At 40.4% G+C, this 18,193-nt stretch overlaps 2 protein-coding genes across 7 annotated transcripts in view; one reads left to right on the top strand and one right to left on the bottom strand.

The window, feature by feature from the left end:
* Nucleotides 1–5,758: 5,758 nt before the first annotated feature.
* ckmb (creatine kinase, muscle b) lies at nucleotides 5,759–11,212 on the top strand. Its single transcript, XM_067595432.1, has 9 exons — nucleotides 5,759–5,917; nucleotides 7,533–7,645; nucleotides 7,921–8,017; nucleotides 8,371–8,525; nucleotides 8,892–9,024; nucleotides 9,152–9,323; nucleotides 10,088–10,211; nucleotides 10,341–10,530; nucleotides 10,673–11,212. The coding sequence occupies exons 2-9, from the start codon at nucleotides 7,553–7,555 to the stop codon at nucleotides 10,849–10,851; spliced, it is 1,143 nt and encodes a 380-aa protein (XP_067451533.1). The 5' UTR covers nucleotides 5,759–5,917; nucleotides 7,533–7,552; the 3' UTR covers nucleotides 10,852–11,212.
* mark4b (MAP/microtubule affinity-regulating kinase 4b) overlaps nucleotides 10,889–18,193 on the bottom strand; it is a 53,485-nt gene continuing 46,180 nt past the window's right edge. For 2 of the 6 annotated variants that reach the window (XM_067595426.1, XM_067595427.1), the window contains exons 16-17: nucleotides 16,938–16,982; nucleotides 10,889–15,003 (exon numbers count right to left, since the gene is read on the bottom strand). In XM_067595426.1, the coding sequence (XP_067451527.1) occupies nucleotides 14,670–15,003; nucleotides 16,938–16,982 (379 nt within the window). In that variant the 3' untranslated portion in view covers nucleotides 10,889–14,669. Of the gene's footprint in view, nucleotides 16,487–16,937; nucleotides 16,983–18,193 lie in introns of all 6 variants that reach the window. The other 4 variants (XM_067595428.1, XM_067595429.1, XM_067595430.1 and 1 more) reach the window with 3 other exon arrangements.

Here is an 18,193-nt window from a genome sequence, read left to right as displayed (position 1 = left end):
ATTGGCTTAAGCGGGTTGCCGGCGACCCGGTGGATGTTAAAAGGTGTTGTGAGAAAATGTAGCACCTGGTGAGGAAATTAGTGTTACCAGTGTTGACCAATTTTGTGCTGTGCAGCATTAAAGTGGACATAACATGCTTTTTGTGATTTTTTTGTCCTTTATATACTGTTATAATGTTGGATGTCGGATGTTAAACACAGTCAAAGTTCCAAAACTTGAGGTGAATGTAGGTAAAAATGCTGCTCAGGGCTTCAGCCTGCTTCTGATCAGATTTTGGCTTGAAAATGTACAAATGTACTTGGGAAGTTGATATTTCGAATAAAGAACAAGAAAAATAAGTGAAATTCTATTACTATGGTTTGTTTACATAGTGTGTGTGTGTAGCGTAGCATTCCAGGAGCTGACCAATCAGAACAGATTGGGCTCATGGGAGGCGGGCCTTAAAGAGACAGGGGCTAAAACGGCCTGTTGCAGACAGAGGCTGAACTGAGGGGCTGCATAAAGGACCAGTAAACGATATGTAAAGAGTTTTTCAAAACTGTAAATCATGCAAAGATATTCCAGTAGAGCCCCAGAATAAAAACACACCTGGAAATGTGCAGAATACGTCCCCTTTAAAGTTCAAACTCAACCCCTCGAGGAACCAAACAGTGTCATAGAGTCATAGCCATAGACTATTCATCCTGCAGGGATCCAGCTTAGTTTTTTGCTAAAAGCTACCAAGAGATGATCACCTTTTGTAAACTGCACATAGCACATCTTTTTTACATTCAAAATGATATACAGTATGACACTCAGTATATATAGGGCCCTGGAATGACATGAATGAAATAGCATATGTTAGCTGTTCTGTCTGCGAGCTGTTCCACTAAAACAGAGTCAGCGCTGCACCACTGAGTGACATTTCCAACATGTGAGTCACTTAACGAGCCATATTATGAGATCTAACTCAATTTCATGGAGATAAGTGTGAAGAGCCATGCTGTTTGTAGAGATTACTAATCCATTATCACAAATGAAGTGATAATCCAGTCAGTCATATAGTTAATGTTTGCATTCACGGTATGTTTTATTATTGTCAGTAACAGTCAAGCACCAGCTCGTCCCAGATTTCCCAAAAAGACGTTCTGAAAAGTTATATCCATTTTATATTACTGTTTTTTTCTGTCCAGAGGGAATAATCTCAACAAAGATACAGATTACATTTTGTGTTCATAAATAATGTGAATATAACATTTCTCCACCAGACTCAGAAGACCTTCCCTCCATCCTTATTTATGTTTAATTTTTGGTTTAATACAGTTGAAAGTTAGCTGAAAGTCTCAGTAGAAAACGTGTTCACATGAGTTGAGTAAACAGTACATTTTCACATTTTTTTGACACATGACAATAGACAATCTGCTCTTGAAAATTATGTTGATATATAATTTATTTGTATTAGCAAGAATATTTTGTAGAGAACCGAGCAGATTACATTTTTATCAATATAACAAGGAAGACACTTTCATAATGAATGTATCCAAAAACACAAAATATTCATACTGAACAGATCAAAACATTTACTGTCATTTCATTGTTTTCCCTACAAGATAGATAACGTTGCAATGAAACAAAGAAAATAATCTGTCGGCCATTTTACATCACTGATGATTTACAGAGTTCATGTGTGCACCAAACACACTCACTCATCTCATCTCATTGTCCAGATCTCACTCACTCCTCCTCATTCAGCCCTGCTCATTCCGTTATAGCACTTTTCCCCGTGTGACAGACCTAACATGCACACATGTCGACAGAGTCGTCTTACAAATGCCTCTGTCTATTTGTGGGCTCCTCAACTGCTAACATGATTTTTTTTTTCCTGCTCAGGCTCAGGACTATATGTCTGAAACTGTTAGTCCAGGTCATCTGAGGAATGCAGAGAAGGCATGAGCGTCCTGAATCATGACTGCCGCTGCTTCCTGAGGTCTACGATATCTATCGCAAGAGAACTACTTATGCAGCCTTAAAGTCAGGAAGTTATGTCTTATACAAAATCGGAGGGGTTTAAAACACTGATGTAACACATTGAACTCAAGCCAGTTTCTTGTCACATCCTCAGATTTCACATCACCGCAAAGCTGAAACCAGTTTTCTTCCATTGCCCTCTCTCTCTGAGTACAGGCATCACAAGGACAAATTATGTCACTATAAGACGTTGTAGATGTAGATAGAAACATCCCAAATATGCATCAGCGGAAGACGACCAGTTGTTCCTGGCAACACCCATGTGTGAATGTGTGAATGCATGTACCTCTAAACTGCTCCCTGAGGCCTTTGCTGTGAATAAGAATCTGGTATCAGTCTGCACACCAGCTCAATCAAAGGTTTATAAAATACTGTGTTTACTGTGTATTTCTCACTGACTCCTGCCTTACTACTCACAATGTTATCAAGCAATCAGGGTGCAAAGGTCATACAAACCAGCATTAAAACACATACAACAGAAAACAACATGGCAAAACAATATACACTTCTTAAATATCATAAGATCTTTTTCCTATGCTTCCTCATACACACAGAGCATCTAAATACATTAACAGAAATACATACTACATGTACATTAACTTCATGAATCCAACAATACATCATAATCTACTATGTCAAAAAATACCAAACAGATGAATCAACACTTCAGCTTCACAGACGTTGTGTTTAATGCAAGGCTCTTGCAATGGACTGTAACCAACCACCTGTATGCATGCATTCATGCACACACAAACTGCACCAAACCTACAATCTCATATGCGCCTGTAACACAGTTCAAGCTGTGCAAACCATTTCCTCCTTCATCTTGCAATCTCATATGGATCCGAACTACATTACATATTTTCTAACCACAAAATCCTCACACAGATGTGAGAAAACAAACACTAGAAAATGTATCCCATTTGATATCATGTCACTATGTTTGCACTAAGCCCTTAAAAGTAATCAACTGTCTTGATTTTTTGCACATTGTGCTCATTAGATGTAGATTAGAATCATAATAAATGATTCACACAATGTTCCTGGTTACATAACTGTCCTTGGTGCCTGTTGCCCCGGGGCAGCAGCAGGCTTCTAAGGCTGTTTCGCTCTGCTGGGGGGTTGGTGGTGGTGGTAGTGGGGGTGGTGGTGGTATGGGCATGTGTGTGGGGAGTGCCTGGGGGATACAGTGACAGTCTAAACTGGGATACTGGATCTGTACCACGGTGGCATACAACCTAAAGAACTAACTGGTCTGAATGAGCAGAAGACACATACAGCACATATCGCACGTCAGTCAGCGTGATCTTTAAGTTTTATTGACAGGAGTTTAAAGGGTGTAGTGGACAGTAAAACCCCAATTTTATATGTGAAAAAGAATACATACATACAATTACACCCTTTCAGACTGCTGCAAGTCAATTATGCTAATTCAATGCATCTACTCTCATGTCAAACATGAAAAGTACAAATATTCTGAGGAAAAAGCTCAATTCTGTGCCATTTTATTTTTCATACTTGAGGGGTTTTACTTAATAGTGATCATAAATGGATTTCATAGTCTGTTCACTGATTACAAGGTTATGTGTGTGTGTGTTCGCATATGACATTTTGTGTACTGTATTGACAGTGTGACTGGTTGTTATGGTAATAAGTAGTGTCTGTTCGTATGTGACTGTGTTCACAGTAGGTTAGCAACATGCAGTGACATAGAGAAAGACTAATTTGGAAAGTCATATCTGTGGATGGTCAGTGCATAGCTGTGAAACTGGAGCCTGAGTGTTGATACAGAGTAGAGTAGCTGAGACTCAGAGTGACTCTGAGGTCCCGGCACTCACGAACACAACATCATCATCATCATCTGCAAATCTGCAGTTACAGAAGCAAGCTGAACACACAGATGCAAACAGAAATGTACACACAAACCTGTAGTGTGTGTGCTATGTGCCAGTGTGTGCTGAGTGCATGAAAGTAAATATTTCTGCACCTAAGACAATTAAACATATTTGTGTATATTGATTATTTGGTAAATTGAAGTACTGACAAGAAATTTGTTTAGCAAATGTATCATATATCAATATCCATCGTTTGACTTTGAATATGCATGTCTAAGTTTAGCAACTTGGAGTGATCTTATGGGCAGATAGAGTTGCTTGTCATCAGCATAGCAAATAAATCCCTTATTTCCAAATTTCTGTGAGATATCATGTGTGCAGAGGGGACCTAGAACAGAGCCTTGTGGTACTTGAAATGAAACCATCTGGGGACACATCAGTGATTGTAAACAGGTGCCATAATTATTTTAATGACCTTGTATGTTTTGAGGAAGCTTCATGCATTAGTTTAGTGGTGTTTGTCACAAAAAAACCCAAAAAACAAAACTTTGATTGACCACTGCAGCTCTGTGAGTGTTCTGATTATAAGAACTTGGTTTTCAATAAATTAAATAAAAACAAAAATCTATATTTTGCAAAACAACAAGAAAAGCTGTCATGAAATCTGTGTAATATGACACATCTGACTGGAGTTCTGTGTTATGTTTTGAGAAAATGTAGAGCGTATGTGCGTCAGCTCTCTGCGTCATAGTGTCTCTGAGCTCCACCCCACAATTTCCACATGGTATGAGTGTGATTTAATATCTATCTGCAGGTGGATTACTAACTTAGGTCTATCATATTACCAGTGAGGGGTTATGACGGTGGCACTCTTACAGAGCTGAACTGGAGCTTTTACAGTGAGAGTCAGATCTTACTCTGAGTGTGTCAGTAACGTTTTTTAACATTGCATACAAAGCAACCTGAAATATGTCAAGCAGGGTGTTGAATATGATTGATTAAACTTCTGAGGGCAGCACAAGACAACCACACATGCACAATAAAAAATACTTGAGACATATGCTGAGAAAGATGCAGCCTACACTTCAAATTAATTAGATGTTATGATACAGATATATAAAGAGACATTGGCATTTACGTTTTGCCTCGTCTGACTTGCCAAACATCTTGAGTTTGAGACAACCTGTCACTAAGCACCACTACATGACATTTCATGCAGGAAGCAATAACATATATCTTAAACTCACACATGCAGACTGCACTTGGCCAATTGGTAGGTGAGAGGGACACAGCTTATTGAAATCCAATCTGTAATCTTGAATGTTATGATTATGTAATTTAAGACAAAGTGGTGATGTTAACACTCAGATTAGATGGCAGACAGAAGTCGTTACTCTGCTTCATCGACTCATAAGGGACACTCATTAAACCATTGATCCCTTATCGCTATAAAGCTGAAATCCTTCACTTTTCTGCACACTCTCATCCTCTCCATTGGAAATAATTAAAAGCATACTTAAACTATAGTGAAGATGATGATGGTGGTATATTTAATGACAATTTAAAAGAATCAAAAGTGTCATTAAATGTTTAAAATGTTTTTTTTCCACCATATTTGATGTGCTTTTTGGATTTTGATGGTTTGGTTGAGTTATTCTAAATCTAATTGTGCCACATGGCGATCATGACTGTGCATGCATTTAATATATGTATGTTATATATGTGCTGCTATGTTTCTACACTCCTGCCCACCACTGTTCTTTCCTGCAGGCTTCTATCAAGCAGCTATAGGCAGGCAGAAGGTGAAAGGTTGGACCGGGCAGCTGCAGCTGTTGCCTTGTCTCTCGTCTCGAGTGTTGTGTGATGTTCATTCTTGCCTTTTAGAAACTCACACAGACACAGAAGACCCCCTGTGTCCAATCAAATGAGGAGACCCCAAGTCCAGTCAGCCAATAGGAACAGAGGTCTGGGTATAAATCCGTAAGTCCATCACCTGGCAGAGTTGGGCAACCCCTACATTTGGTGGACAGGATCTGATCCCAGGATCTGTTACCTCTTTCTTTTCTCCTAAGCAGGTAAAAAACAAAACAATACTTTAGTCAGCCGTTTTGATAAATCCACGGGACAGATTGTGGGGATTTTACATATAAATATGGACAAACCTGAAAACAAAACATTTTTAATTCTGTCAGACAGATTCCTCCATTGGTGACCTCTGGAGCTATGACATTTTTATTGTCTTCTTGCATTTTTGTCTTGGATTCCTCTGAAGCTTTTCATTTTTTCCTGATATGGAAACCACTAAAATCTACTTTGATCATTCATAGCCTGAAACTATTTTTTTTAAAAGACTGACGCTCTTTTTGTTTGATTGATTGTTTGATTGTGGCACTAGTCTGCTGATGAAAGTGTAGTTATGTATACAGCAGTGAAACAGTTGTGACTATCTATCAGCTGTTGCTGACGCCAGCAGGACATGCCTGAAGTGCGTCTTCGAATAGTTTAGGAGCGCTTGATTTAGTCATGGAACATGTGGAGCCATCTGTGAGGCATGCATGCTTTGACCTTTAAGTGTAGCAGGTGTCATCAATCAGCTGCACCTCAAGCGTTTGACAAAGTTTTGACCTCTGTCTGACGCAGAGAGTGATCGGCTTGAGAATAGAAACAAAATGATAGCTACCGGTGTTTAATCAATTCATGACCCCATGCGTTTATTCTGCAGCTGCAGCTCTGTTGATTTCTGCATTTCTGATTTTTTTTATTGTGTATTTGTGTTAAAGAACTAGATCATTAAATCCCTAAATGTATGTAACAGAAGATAAGTGAGTGTTTGAGTAAGAATATGCAAAAATATTTCTTCAAGAGGCTTTTTCAAATTGTACAAGAAACATTAAAAACAAAACTATGTCTCAAGACAAAATGAGAGATTGCAGAATATCATTAGATTAACCACTTGCAGTTTTAGCATTTGCATTTTTATGCTAGTTCAAGTCTTTATTCTGGTACGAAAGTACTTTCTCTGCTGCCTCTGTGCTGCAGAGTAGGTCAGCCACAAAGTCTGTGTTAGCCTGAAGCTGAAAGGAGTGAGAGAGGAGAGAAAAATCACTTCTCATAATGTCATGGAGACTGTAGCTCCCTGCAGAGATGGGAGGGGTGCAGGGCAAGAGGGGGCACAGCCAAACTATTAATAATCTTTGCTGTAAGAGGGAAACAGGTGGTAAGAAAGCTGCGTAAAAGTATGTGGGCAGCACAGCTGACAGAAAGATCTGTTTGCAGACAGATGAGGAGAGAGGAAGACAAGGGAGAAAGAGGTAGTGAAAGGAGAGTGAAAGAAAAAAAAAGAAAGACAGAATGAGACGTGGTCTCCTCTTCACCAGAAGACTCATAGACAGAGCACTTGAAACACTTGGAGAGAAGTCAGACAAGAACAATGGTATTCCCCAGGTCACTATGTTGAGTTTCAAGTTGCTTGCAACAAGACCTCATGACATTTTTCAAATATTCTTGTAGCCAGTAAAACTATAATATCCTTCTATAATGTTGTTCTGAGCTATAACAATAAGCACCAAAAGTGAATGAAAACTGCATGGAGTCCAAATTCTCCTCTCTTGAAATCTCACCAAATGACTACAAGTTTTGCAGATTCTGAATAACTCATTGTCTCTCCCCTTTTTTCTTCTCTCCTCTCAGGCGGAGTAAGAATTGCAGCCATGGCAAAGAACTGCCACAACGACTACAAGATGAAGTTCTCCTTGGACGATGAGTTCCCTGATCTGTCCAAGCACAACAACCACATGGCCAAGGTACAAATCCCTGCCCTGACATTGTGCAATTTGGCCGGGCGTTGTCTATCCATGGCCATCAACCACAAATCACACATCTTGCACAGACACCGATACCTTTCAGCACATTATTATTTTCTTAAAATCACCTTATTACAACTCTGACATTTAGCTAATCAGTGAGGCATGACTTTTCTGTACACATTTCAAACTGATGTCATTTTCATGTAACCTGTATGATTGGTTCAACTGTGACTGTATAATCACTAACCTGCACTGTGTGTCGTATGCTGTAGGTGCTGACCAAGGAGATCTATGGCAAGCTGAGGAGCAAGTCCACCCCCAGTGGTTTCACCCTGGATGACGTCATCCAGACTGGTGTTGACAACCCTGGTAAGAAGGAGCGAGTCATCAGTGTATAACACACACACACACTTGCAATAAGACACTTTAGTGAGGTTTAGGACATTAATCAACTGAAGCAAACACTGTACGATGATTATTATTATCTGAAAACATCAACACAAGCTGACTATTTATCAATGTTTGGCATCCGAGTTAAAGATCCTGCAAGTTTTCTGTTTTTAATAATCATATGCAGGATTTTCTTGTCACATGGTGTCACAGGGACAGCAGGCACTCATATTCAATACATATCAGTCTCTCCACAAACAGATGTAACATTCTTCAGAGTTAAACTAGCCAGTAGTTTTATCAACTTTCTTATCATCCCTTGTGTCCCCAAGGCCACCCCTTCATCATGACCGTGGGTTGCGTCGCTGGTGACGAGGAGTCCTATGAGGTCTTCAAGGATCTGCTGGACCCAGTCATCTCTGACCGTCATGGTGGATACAAGCCCACCGACAAGCACAAGACCGACCTGAACTTCGAGAACCTGAAGGTGAGTAGCGAATAGACGGTTAAGAACAGGTTAAAGGCAGGAGGGAGATTGGATCATTGGTAACCCTTAATCCATTTAATTTGGTTAAATTACTGGTTAAATGTACGGTGTCATCACGTCACGGTTGACCAAGTTGACCAACTGGGCAATGTCCCAAAATTTTTACAAGATCTTTAAATTGATTTTCTGAAGCAAAAAGCTACAGTACATTTATGTGTTGAGTAATTTTAGCCAGACAGGAAATGCGGTCAATCATACACTTAAATTTGAGAAGAGACCATGAAGAGACAAGGGAGGAAAAATTACCAACAACGGCTACGATACAATAATAATGTTGTGATTCTCTGTCCCGTCTTCTTCTCTCAGGGTGGTGATGACCTGGACCCCAACTATGTGCTGTCCAGCCGTGTGCGTACCGGCCGCAGCATCAAGGGATTCACCCTGCCCCCCCACAACAGCCGTGGAGAGCGCAGAACCATTGAGAAGCTGTCCATTGAGGGTGAATATCAAACTAATGACAATAACTCATCAATCTAACTCAGACTAATTTCTTTTTGTTGAAAGCAGCGTATCATTTTCTGTGACTCAAAGTAACCCCCTCCCTTTCTGTCCATCTTTCCCATCAGCCCTGTCCAGCCTGGAGGGTGAGTTCAAGGGAAAGTACTACCCCCTGACTGGCATGACCGATGCCGAGCAGGACCAGCTGATCGCTGATCACTTCCTGTTTGACAAGCCCGTGTCTCCCCTGCTGACCTGCGCTGGCATGGCCCGTGACTGGCCCGATGGCAGAGGCATCTGGTGAGACACACAGACAGATTCTGTTTAGAAAATAAAAGATGATCAGATACATGCTATAACGTATTGGTTCTCAAAGTGGAGTCCAGGGACCCCCAGGGGTTATTTAGGGGGTTCTGAGTGGTCCCCAGCAAAAAGGGGATTAATTTATTTTCACTATAATTCCATCCATATGTAACACAAGGACAAAATGTTTGAATATTTTGGACATGGATTTCATACCCTTTCTGTAATAAAACATCTAAAAGGGGGGTCCATGGTGTAATTTGTGTCAGTTTAGGGGTCCTTGACATGTAAGACATATAATGGGCTGTAAAACCTGAGTTTGTGTGCCTGTGTAAACACAAAAACACACACACTCAGTAAACAAACAACCCCCCACTAAGCTAAAACCTCCCATCTGTCCCTCCCAAGTCCAACCTTTAAAACTTTCACCATCTGTCATTTTCCCCCCACAGCCTAACAGCAAAATCCTTATTATTTCTATTTTCAAACATCTGCTTAAATGTATCATGAATTCTACTGCACGGCGTGTACAGCTGCCGCCTGCAATCCCCCTTATCGTGGGTCAGATCATTCATATTATCGGGGTTAGTGATATACTAGATGTGTATAGACTCATGTTTCCTTAAGGCACTTCGTAGAAACATCTCTACCAAATGGCAAAGTGTATTCATGCAACACTGGTGGTGTTCAAATTACTGGCTCTCTAACATTTTGTCACGTATGCGGATCAAGTGAAACTGAGCTGGATTTTCTTCTTCCAGGCACAACGACAACAAGACCTTCCTGGTCTGGGTGAACGAGGAGGATCATCTGCGTGTCATCTCCATGCAGAAGGGAGGCAACATGAAGGAGGTCTTCAGACGCTTCTGCACTGGTCTGCAGAAGGTAACGTATAAAAACATGCATGCATACTTGCACAGTAGCACATTTTAATTATGTGTAAATATTAAACCTTTTCTAGTTATACTGTCATCATTATGCATAATTTATCTCACTTTCCTCCTCACTGGACAGATTGAGGAGATCTTCAAGAAGCACAAACATGGCTTCATGTGGAACGAGCATCTGGGCTACGTCCTGACCTGCCCCTCCAACCTGGGAACTGGCCTGCGTGGTGGCGTGCACGTCAAGCTGCCCAAGCTGAGCACACACCCCAAGTTCGAGGAGATCCTGACCAGGCTGCGTCTGCAGAAGCGTGGCACAGGTACTGAAAACAATTCAATAAGATGGATCGGTCTAAAAGCTGGTGATAAGTTAGTGATGGTGGACGGAGGTCACAGTAGATGTTTCTCCAACTACTCAGACAGTAGACTTATTCTCCTTCCCTTCTTCTTCTCCCCTTCCAGGTGGTGTGGACACAGCCTCCGTTGGTGGCGTGTTCGACATCTCCAACGCTGACCGTCTGGGCTCCTCCGAGGTGTACCAGGTCCAGCTGGTGGTTGATGGTGTCAAGCTGATGGTCGAGATGGAGAAGAAGCTTGAAAAGGGAGAGTCCATCGATGGCATGATCCCCGCCCAGAAGTAAAGTGGACAGACACCCAATGACTGAATGACTGTCTGTGTTTGTTTTTTTTATATATTATAAAAAAATGAACAAGTAGCCTTGGTGTAAAGTTATTTTACTGGTTCCGGCCATCTGGCTACTTTCTGCTTACTTCTTTCCGTCAAGATGACACTCCACTTTTCTTTCTTACTTTCCTTTCCTGCTTGTTCTTCATTCTTATTTGCTGTCACTTTAATCACCTCTCTCCCCACCTTCTCTGTAACATCCTGGGATCAATGTATGCATAGTCTGGTCATGGCTATGTATATGCACCTAAAGAAAGTATTTGTTTGGTTGTAAATTATAACTGGACAATTAAACAATGCCCCATGTAACAATCAAACCTTCTCTCTCATGTTTTCTTTATGGGAAACGCGGATGCAAAGTTGTTTTCGATCACACCAGATTTAGAGGGATTTATGAGCAGATACTCTAAGAGAATGAAGCATGAAGAAGTACGCAAACCCTTAAAAAGTAATACACACATCATACAATTCAAGCATAACACAAAGAAACTGGAGGGATGCCACATCAAAGTCATTAAATCCATATCTAGGAGAAAAAAAAAACAGACCAAAAATATAAAAGAGGTTGAAAGTCTTTATTTTTGTGTCACACATTATTTCCTAGGAGACATGCAGGATTGCAGGTCGATCATTTCCGTCCATAAGTTAAGCCCATAAGTTAAGTTTTTGTTGATAACAGCGACAGCTTCAAACACACTATACAACAGAACTGTAGCCTTAAAGCGTGGCTCTAACAGTATCTAGAGAACAGATTCGTAAGGGTGAGTCCCAGTTGTATACAAAAAAAAAAGGTCTGCAAAAACTAGCCCTAAATCACAGCTTCACATTTTTCAGACAGTGGTGGCCACCTGCTGTGGCTGAAATCTCCCATGAAACTGATTCCTGTAACCCTCAAGAGTCGTCAAAAGATCACAAAGTCTGCTGTAACATTAACATTTTCTTTTTCCATAATCAGTGTTTTGTTAGATGCTGAATACTTCAAAAAAAGTACAAGTTATAATTGTGTGGTTTTATAGAGAGTTACAATATAAGTACAATGACTTTTTTTGATTTTGGAGCAGTCAGTGTTAATGCAGCAATATATGATCAATGTAGCACTTGGACTGTATGATTTTTTTTTTTTTTTTTGTCAAATCTTTGTTTTGTAGCTGTGTTCTATAATGAGCAGAAGTGTTTTTTTTTAAATTTATTATTATTATGCAAACAAAATTTAAGGTCACATTCTCATCTTAAACCCCCCGCCTCATCACTGCGCACATTGCATGCTTTGAAATTATACAGTGGCTCGACGAGGCGGGAGTCTTGATTGGTTAACAGTCATACACCTCTTTACAGCAATAATGGAATCTGATTGGTCAAAACAGTCGTACACCTCTCAGCAGTGCTGCAACCTTATTGGTCAACAGAGGAGGGGTGGGGGAAAAGTCTACAGTTTCTATACATCACAAGCGTCGCTGAGGTTAAGAACACAAAATGTAATATTAAATATGACAGAACGTTATGGAGACAGATTGCCATTTTGAATTGTAGTTTGTCAGATATTTGGTAGAAAATGAACCGTTTGTACCTCAGTTTCCCTAATATGATGTTGTGGCATCGCTGAAACCATGTGGCACATCTATCTGGAAAACTGAGGTTTCATCTGTGACATCACTCGCTAGTTTCACTGCGGTTTAAAAAGTGAATGATGCAGAGAAGCCATTGTAGGTCGGTACATGACGGTAAAAAGGAAGGAAAGACATTCAGAATGTCAATTATTCACTTCACTGGGCTTTAAAACATATGAGACAATATGATGTTTTACAAAATTTTACCAAAAAGAAAAATACAGATTAATTAAAAACTCTGCCAGTGCGGTGCAACGAAATCCTGGCTAGAAAGCATAAAAGTGCTCAACGAATTTTAACAACAAATCAGCAATATATATATATATATATAGATATATATATATATATATCTATATATAAAAAAAGATCAAACAAAGAGCCCTATTATTCAAGTCTTGATTCTTGGCTTTGTGGCTGTATTGCACTACACTTAAGGAAAGAAATGGCCTTCTGACAGGTGATGCCAAAGTGCTACCAGAATAACTACTGTATATCAGTAAAAAACTCCCATTCTTTAATTTACTCTAAACCGGTCATCATGTGTGTGGGGAAATGATGAAGAAGAGAGTAAATTATAATGAAAAAAACTTGAAGAAATACATATTTAAGCCTTTACTGGGCGTCTACAGCCGGTCTTTCTGAACTGGCCTGGTGGGAAAAGTGAACATCTGTATTCTTTGTGTCATACCAAGTTAAATTTCCTCAGATAAAAACTAAAAAGCTGATCCATTTGGCCAGAAAAAGAGATTTTTAACAATTTGTGGCACATATCTTAATAGTTGTCTGGGCACTCAGTGAAAACATAAGATATGTGCTGAAAAAAATTTCCTTTTGTGTTTAAATCTTAAAGTTAAATGTTAAATTGACTTTATTTACTTGAATTAATGTTATTTAAATGGTGCATTGGTGTCAATACTGGATCCTGATTGGCTGACAAAACCTGCTTTTCTAATTTTAATAAAATAAACCTGCTGCATGGAGGCATTTCACATAAAAATAATGTCAATTATACATCCAACTCCAGATCAGAAACTCCGTTAACATAAATCTAGAGCCAGCTGAGACATCCTGTAGTGAAATAGGTGAGTGAAAACATATCATGACTCCAGTTGGAGGAATAAATTCTACTTTGACATTTTAAAACCAGTAAAGTCTTCAATCTGAAAAGGACTTTGGCATGTTAATAACGGTAGCAAGGGACAAAACATTTGAGGGCAAAGTTGAGCATTTGAAAAAAAGGAGGATAAATTAAAAAAATGATCAGGTCATCAAGTACAACAGATCAGCTTGGGTCCAACATATCAGGCAGCTCTGCTTGTGTGAAAGCGGCTCACCTGCCAGCTATCGATACACTGTAGAGAACTAGAGGATAGCAGGCAGAGGAGCCAACGTTTTTTTTTTTTTTTTTTTTTACCAGAAATGCTGCAAACACACATCAGAATCCCAACTGAGCAGTAAAATGGGCTTTGTCCGTGAATGGGCAGAAAGGCCGTGATGCTTCAATCAGTCTGATACAAGTCTCTGCATTTCTGCATGTCTCCCTCTAGAGGCCGGAGGTCAGACTGCGCCCTCGTTTCTTAAATATGTGACGTCCGCTTCAGAGAATGACAACAGATGTCAAACTTCTGCCCATTTTAAAAGCATTAAAGAAAAGAGAATAAACTTAATACACAAAAAAATTTAAAACATTTCTTTAAATAGCAGCTCTTTAAAAAGGAATGATGACAAATATGATACAATAGGAATAACAATGACGACAACGACAAATTATCAATCGCGACCATTCTCAGCAACACCATCCTTATCATCATGAAAAAAAAAAAAAATACTAACAGTTTGACTCCATGGGCTCGCAGAATATGGAGGTGGTGGCGTGTTTTAAGCAGTTCGTAGGTCACTGACAGTTCCAAGGTCAAGGGTCATCATAAATCTGCAGATGGTGGTCTATCCGTGTCTGTGCATCCATTTTGTCTGGCTGTGATTGGTGGCATCAGAAGATGAGGGTCTTTGGCGGAGGCGAGGCATCGCTAGCCGCATCAGATTAGGTGGGGCCAAGGGAGGATGAGGAGGAGGGTGACGGTCTCTGCTTCACTGTTCCTCCTCCTCATCCCTCCTCATTCATCAGCCTGTCCTGTCCGTCCACAGTCTGCCCCGCCTCCTGTCGCCCTCAGAGCTCTAGCTCCTTGGACACTTTGGTGGCGATGTCTCTAAAGGCTAACGGTGCCCCCCACAGGCGCTTGAACCTCACACCACTGCTTTGGCCCAGCCCGCTGGGCAGCTGGCAGACCTCAGCCTCGAAGGCAACGCGGGCGCCGGCTGCTCCGTGGGTGCAGGACAGGAGGAAAGGCCCGGCAAGGTGGACCTGGCAGCCGCAGCCCTGTGCTGCTTCACGCAGTGCTAGCACCACCTCGGCCGGGTCGCGAGGGCTCCGCACCCTCACATCCCAGCCGCATCGGGGGGTCCGGGGCTCGGCCGCTTTCTGATGCCCAGATAGATGGCGACTGGAAGGAGAGGGAGGGTATACGGGCGATGCAGAGAGAGAGAGAGAGAGGATAGGGGTGGAAATGAAGAAAAGTTAGGCACAGAGAGGACAGGGTTGATATGGGATGTTTACAGGGGGGAAAGGTGGGAGGGTTAAAGGTTGAAACGGCAAAAATAAGCATGGCGGAGAAGGAGGAGGAGGAGGTGGTGGTCAGGCGTGAGGGTGGGAGAGTATAATGTAGGTGAGATGGGTTTGGGTGAATGTGGGCACATGAATAAACAAATTTAAGGATAAATGGGAGTGAATGTATGTGAGATGGATGTCAAGTCGATGTATGGTTGTCAGTGTATGAGTGTTGAGGGAAGGGGGGGAGGGGGGACAAAAAAAATAATTAATATCATACATTATTGGATTTTTACATTTTCTACATCGCTATCTAGGTCACAGACTAAAGGTAAATGTGTATTTTGTAGTTTAATAACATCTCTATTCTTCATACTATACAGTAGATGTAAACACCAAAGAGAAAATGCAGATCAAACCCACCTCCATTCATAAAACATGTATTTTACTCTTTAATATGAGTTCATAATGACATACATACTGTCCAAATGTATTAATTTTTAGTTTTATTTAAAAATTTGCTTTTCACTCTGGTCATCATTTCTCTAGAATGACACATAAACACCAAACATCACATCTGGAAACGTCAACCTGCTACTGTGGGAGAAGACTGAGGGTGAAGAGATTCTAAGTTGTTGTTAGACACAATCAAAACTGTTATTTCTATCAATCATATGTCAAGGTTTCTACCAGCAGGGGATCATCTACCACAAGGAGCCACACCACAGCTGATATTTAACCTGGTGCTGCTGGTTTTACCTGCTGGTTTTAACCTGAGACTGAGACTGGGCTGAAGCAGCTGAGGCCGAGAGGAAGTACACAAGACCTTTAGTGACATACCGATGACCTACTGATAACCCTGAAATAATACAGTATATATACACCATGAGAGTACAAGAGATCCATACCACTTATATAAGCTAGGTTTCAACTGTTAAAATGCTTTTGTCATGAATATTTTGGGTCTTTGTTAGGATATATGTGCCTTTCATTGTTCATTTCTGTTACAGTTTGAACCTTTAACCTTCGATCTGATTAAAGTTTCTCAATTATAATGAAAGTTGGATACTTGACTTGTTGTTGTCCTCCATTTAAAGTGCACATCCAGGCTTCCTTGTGCACCAAAATGATGACAGTTGTCCCAGATCAAAAATACAAAAATAGCAAAAAATATAGAAATCTACCTTCCTACAGCCATGAGGTTACAGGTATAGTAATTATAAGTTCTTAATTAACTGTTGGTGCTTTACAGGATCTATGCATGCTTTCGGGTTTTAATGAGAATATATATGAAGGTAATTAACTACACAGTTCTCTTTATTAACACTTTGAAATCTTTTATTTTATGTCCTTGTGTCCTCGCCACATGAAAAAGCAAACTGAAACAAACAAACAAAAAAAAATCATCATTAAATCATGTGTGTGGTCTGCTTCAGGATCTGTGCTGTAAGTGTGACTCCGAACTTCTGATGTTCAGAAGCTGATCGGAAAAAAAAAATCTGGTCTCGGTCACACATCAGAATGAAAACAGCTGCAGTGTGAACACAATGTTTCTGTTTGTAATGTAAGTTATATGTTATACTGCGTAAAGCATGTATTTCATTATGTAATGTTAAACTCTGTGCATGCAGTATTCAACAAATCCTTTTACTTAGCGATTAAAGTGCTGACTAGTGAGTCTTCATTCATGTGTCACATCGTGGAGTAAACTAACATATGGATAAATAATGGAAATCTGGCTGCTTGTGATGCTTCTGATGTATGAAATTATTATTCTAGTGTTGCATCTCGATGATCAACGTGGACAAAAAAAGGGAAACGTGTGCTCACCTTGTGACCGGAGATCTGCTGATTCTCTCAGGTTCGTCTGTGACCCTCAAGAAGAAGACAAACGTATCCGTTAGGAATCAATCGGCCAATGACACATTCTCTCCCCTCCCCCTCCCCACCACTTCCTGTTTTAAAATGCACCAATGAGCAGCGGGTGGGGCTATGTCAATCAATCAATCAATGCACCAATCACGACACAGAACACGACAGCTCATTTTCAAAAATCACAGATGGATCATAACCAACTTACATCCACTAGACTGGAACACTGGATGGGTGTGAAATGTTCGAAGTCACCGACAAAACGAAATGAGAAGGATAAACGAATGTGGTGGAGGTGAATCCAGAGAGGAGACCCCGGGTTTCAACAGACAGCAGATACAGTGTGTGTGTGTGTGTTACAGTGGTGACCAGACCAGACTCACACACATACAAATCAAATGCTGGTTAAAGCACAAATTAGTGAGTTTAAAGACAACAACGGCCTCATTTAGAGGAAAGGCCTTTTTATTTCTGTCTGGGATTGATGTGAGAGTAACATTTATAAGGCAGTTTAAGATTATTTTCTTTAATGATTAATGTGGCAATTATTTTCTCTATTTAATCAATGAAGCATTTGTCTATGAAACGTCAGAAAAGAGTGAAAAATGTAAGTCCAAGGTGATGTTATCAACTCGCTTGTTTTGACCCAAAGATATTTAGTTTATGATGACATAAGAAGAGCGACTATTCTGTATAAACTGGTGTTAATGTCAGTTTTCTTCCTCTCCCAGTAACTATTGGGTTTCTTAGGTTTGGTTATGTTTGTTTTCTGCTTCCACAGAACATTTGTCACTTGTTCGTTCACCTCTAATGTTGCTAACATCCCTCCCTACACCTCAGGTTTGGCTGAATGTAGTTTCTGTTTGATATTAAACTCATGCATTTTGCTATTGTTATCAGTAGATTGTGACATTTCTCATCTTCTATTTAAAATGTCACACACACACACACACATTCGAAACGAGCTCATGGGTGATGCAGGGGTGCTTTAAAAATGATGTACGCTCCACCCAAAAGGCCTCCAGATGATGATACTGTTTGAGACTAGAGGTGTTGTAGTGCACTTCCCTCTCACGGCCACCAGGGGTTACTGTTGCTATTTTCAGTCTAGACTGACGGCCGACTTCCCACCAACCTGGCAACCTGATTTCTATTCCAGGAACTGGGGGTGGCCTGAAGGAGCAGTAGTGAGATTTCATTGATAGATATTTTTT

This window comes from Thunnus thynnus, chromosome 7, assembly GCF_963924715.1.
Source record: "Thunnus thynnus chromosome 7, fThuThy2.1, whole genome shotgun sequence".
Lineage (NCBI taxonomy): Eukaryota > Metazoa > Chordata > Actinopteri > Scombriformes > Scombridae > Thunnus > Thunnus thynnus.
The sequence above is the reverse complement of the archived record's forward strand: the minus strand, read 5'-3'. Positions and strand labels throughout refer to the sequence as shown.

Excerpts from the sequence above, each read along its gene's own strand:
- ckmb (XM_067595432.1), top strand. The coding sequence starts at position 7,553 with ATGGCAAAGAACTGCCACAACGACTACAAGATGAAGTTCTCCTTGGAC. Across the intron at positions 9,025-9,151 it reads TGAGAAGCTGTCCATTGAGG|CCCTGTCCAGCCTGGAGGGT; the intron begins GTGAATATCAAA and ends CTTTCCCATCAG. Across the intron at positions 10,531-10,672 it reads TCTGCAGAAGCGTGGCACAG|GTGGTGTGGACACAGCCTCC; the intron begins GTACTGAAAACA and ends CTCCCCTTCCAG.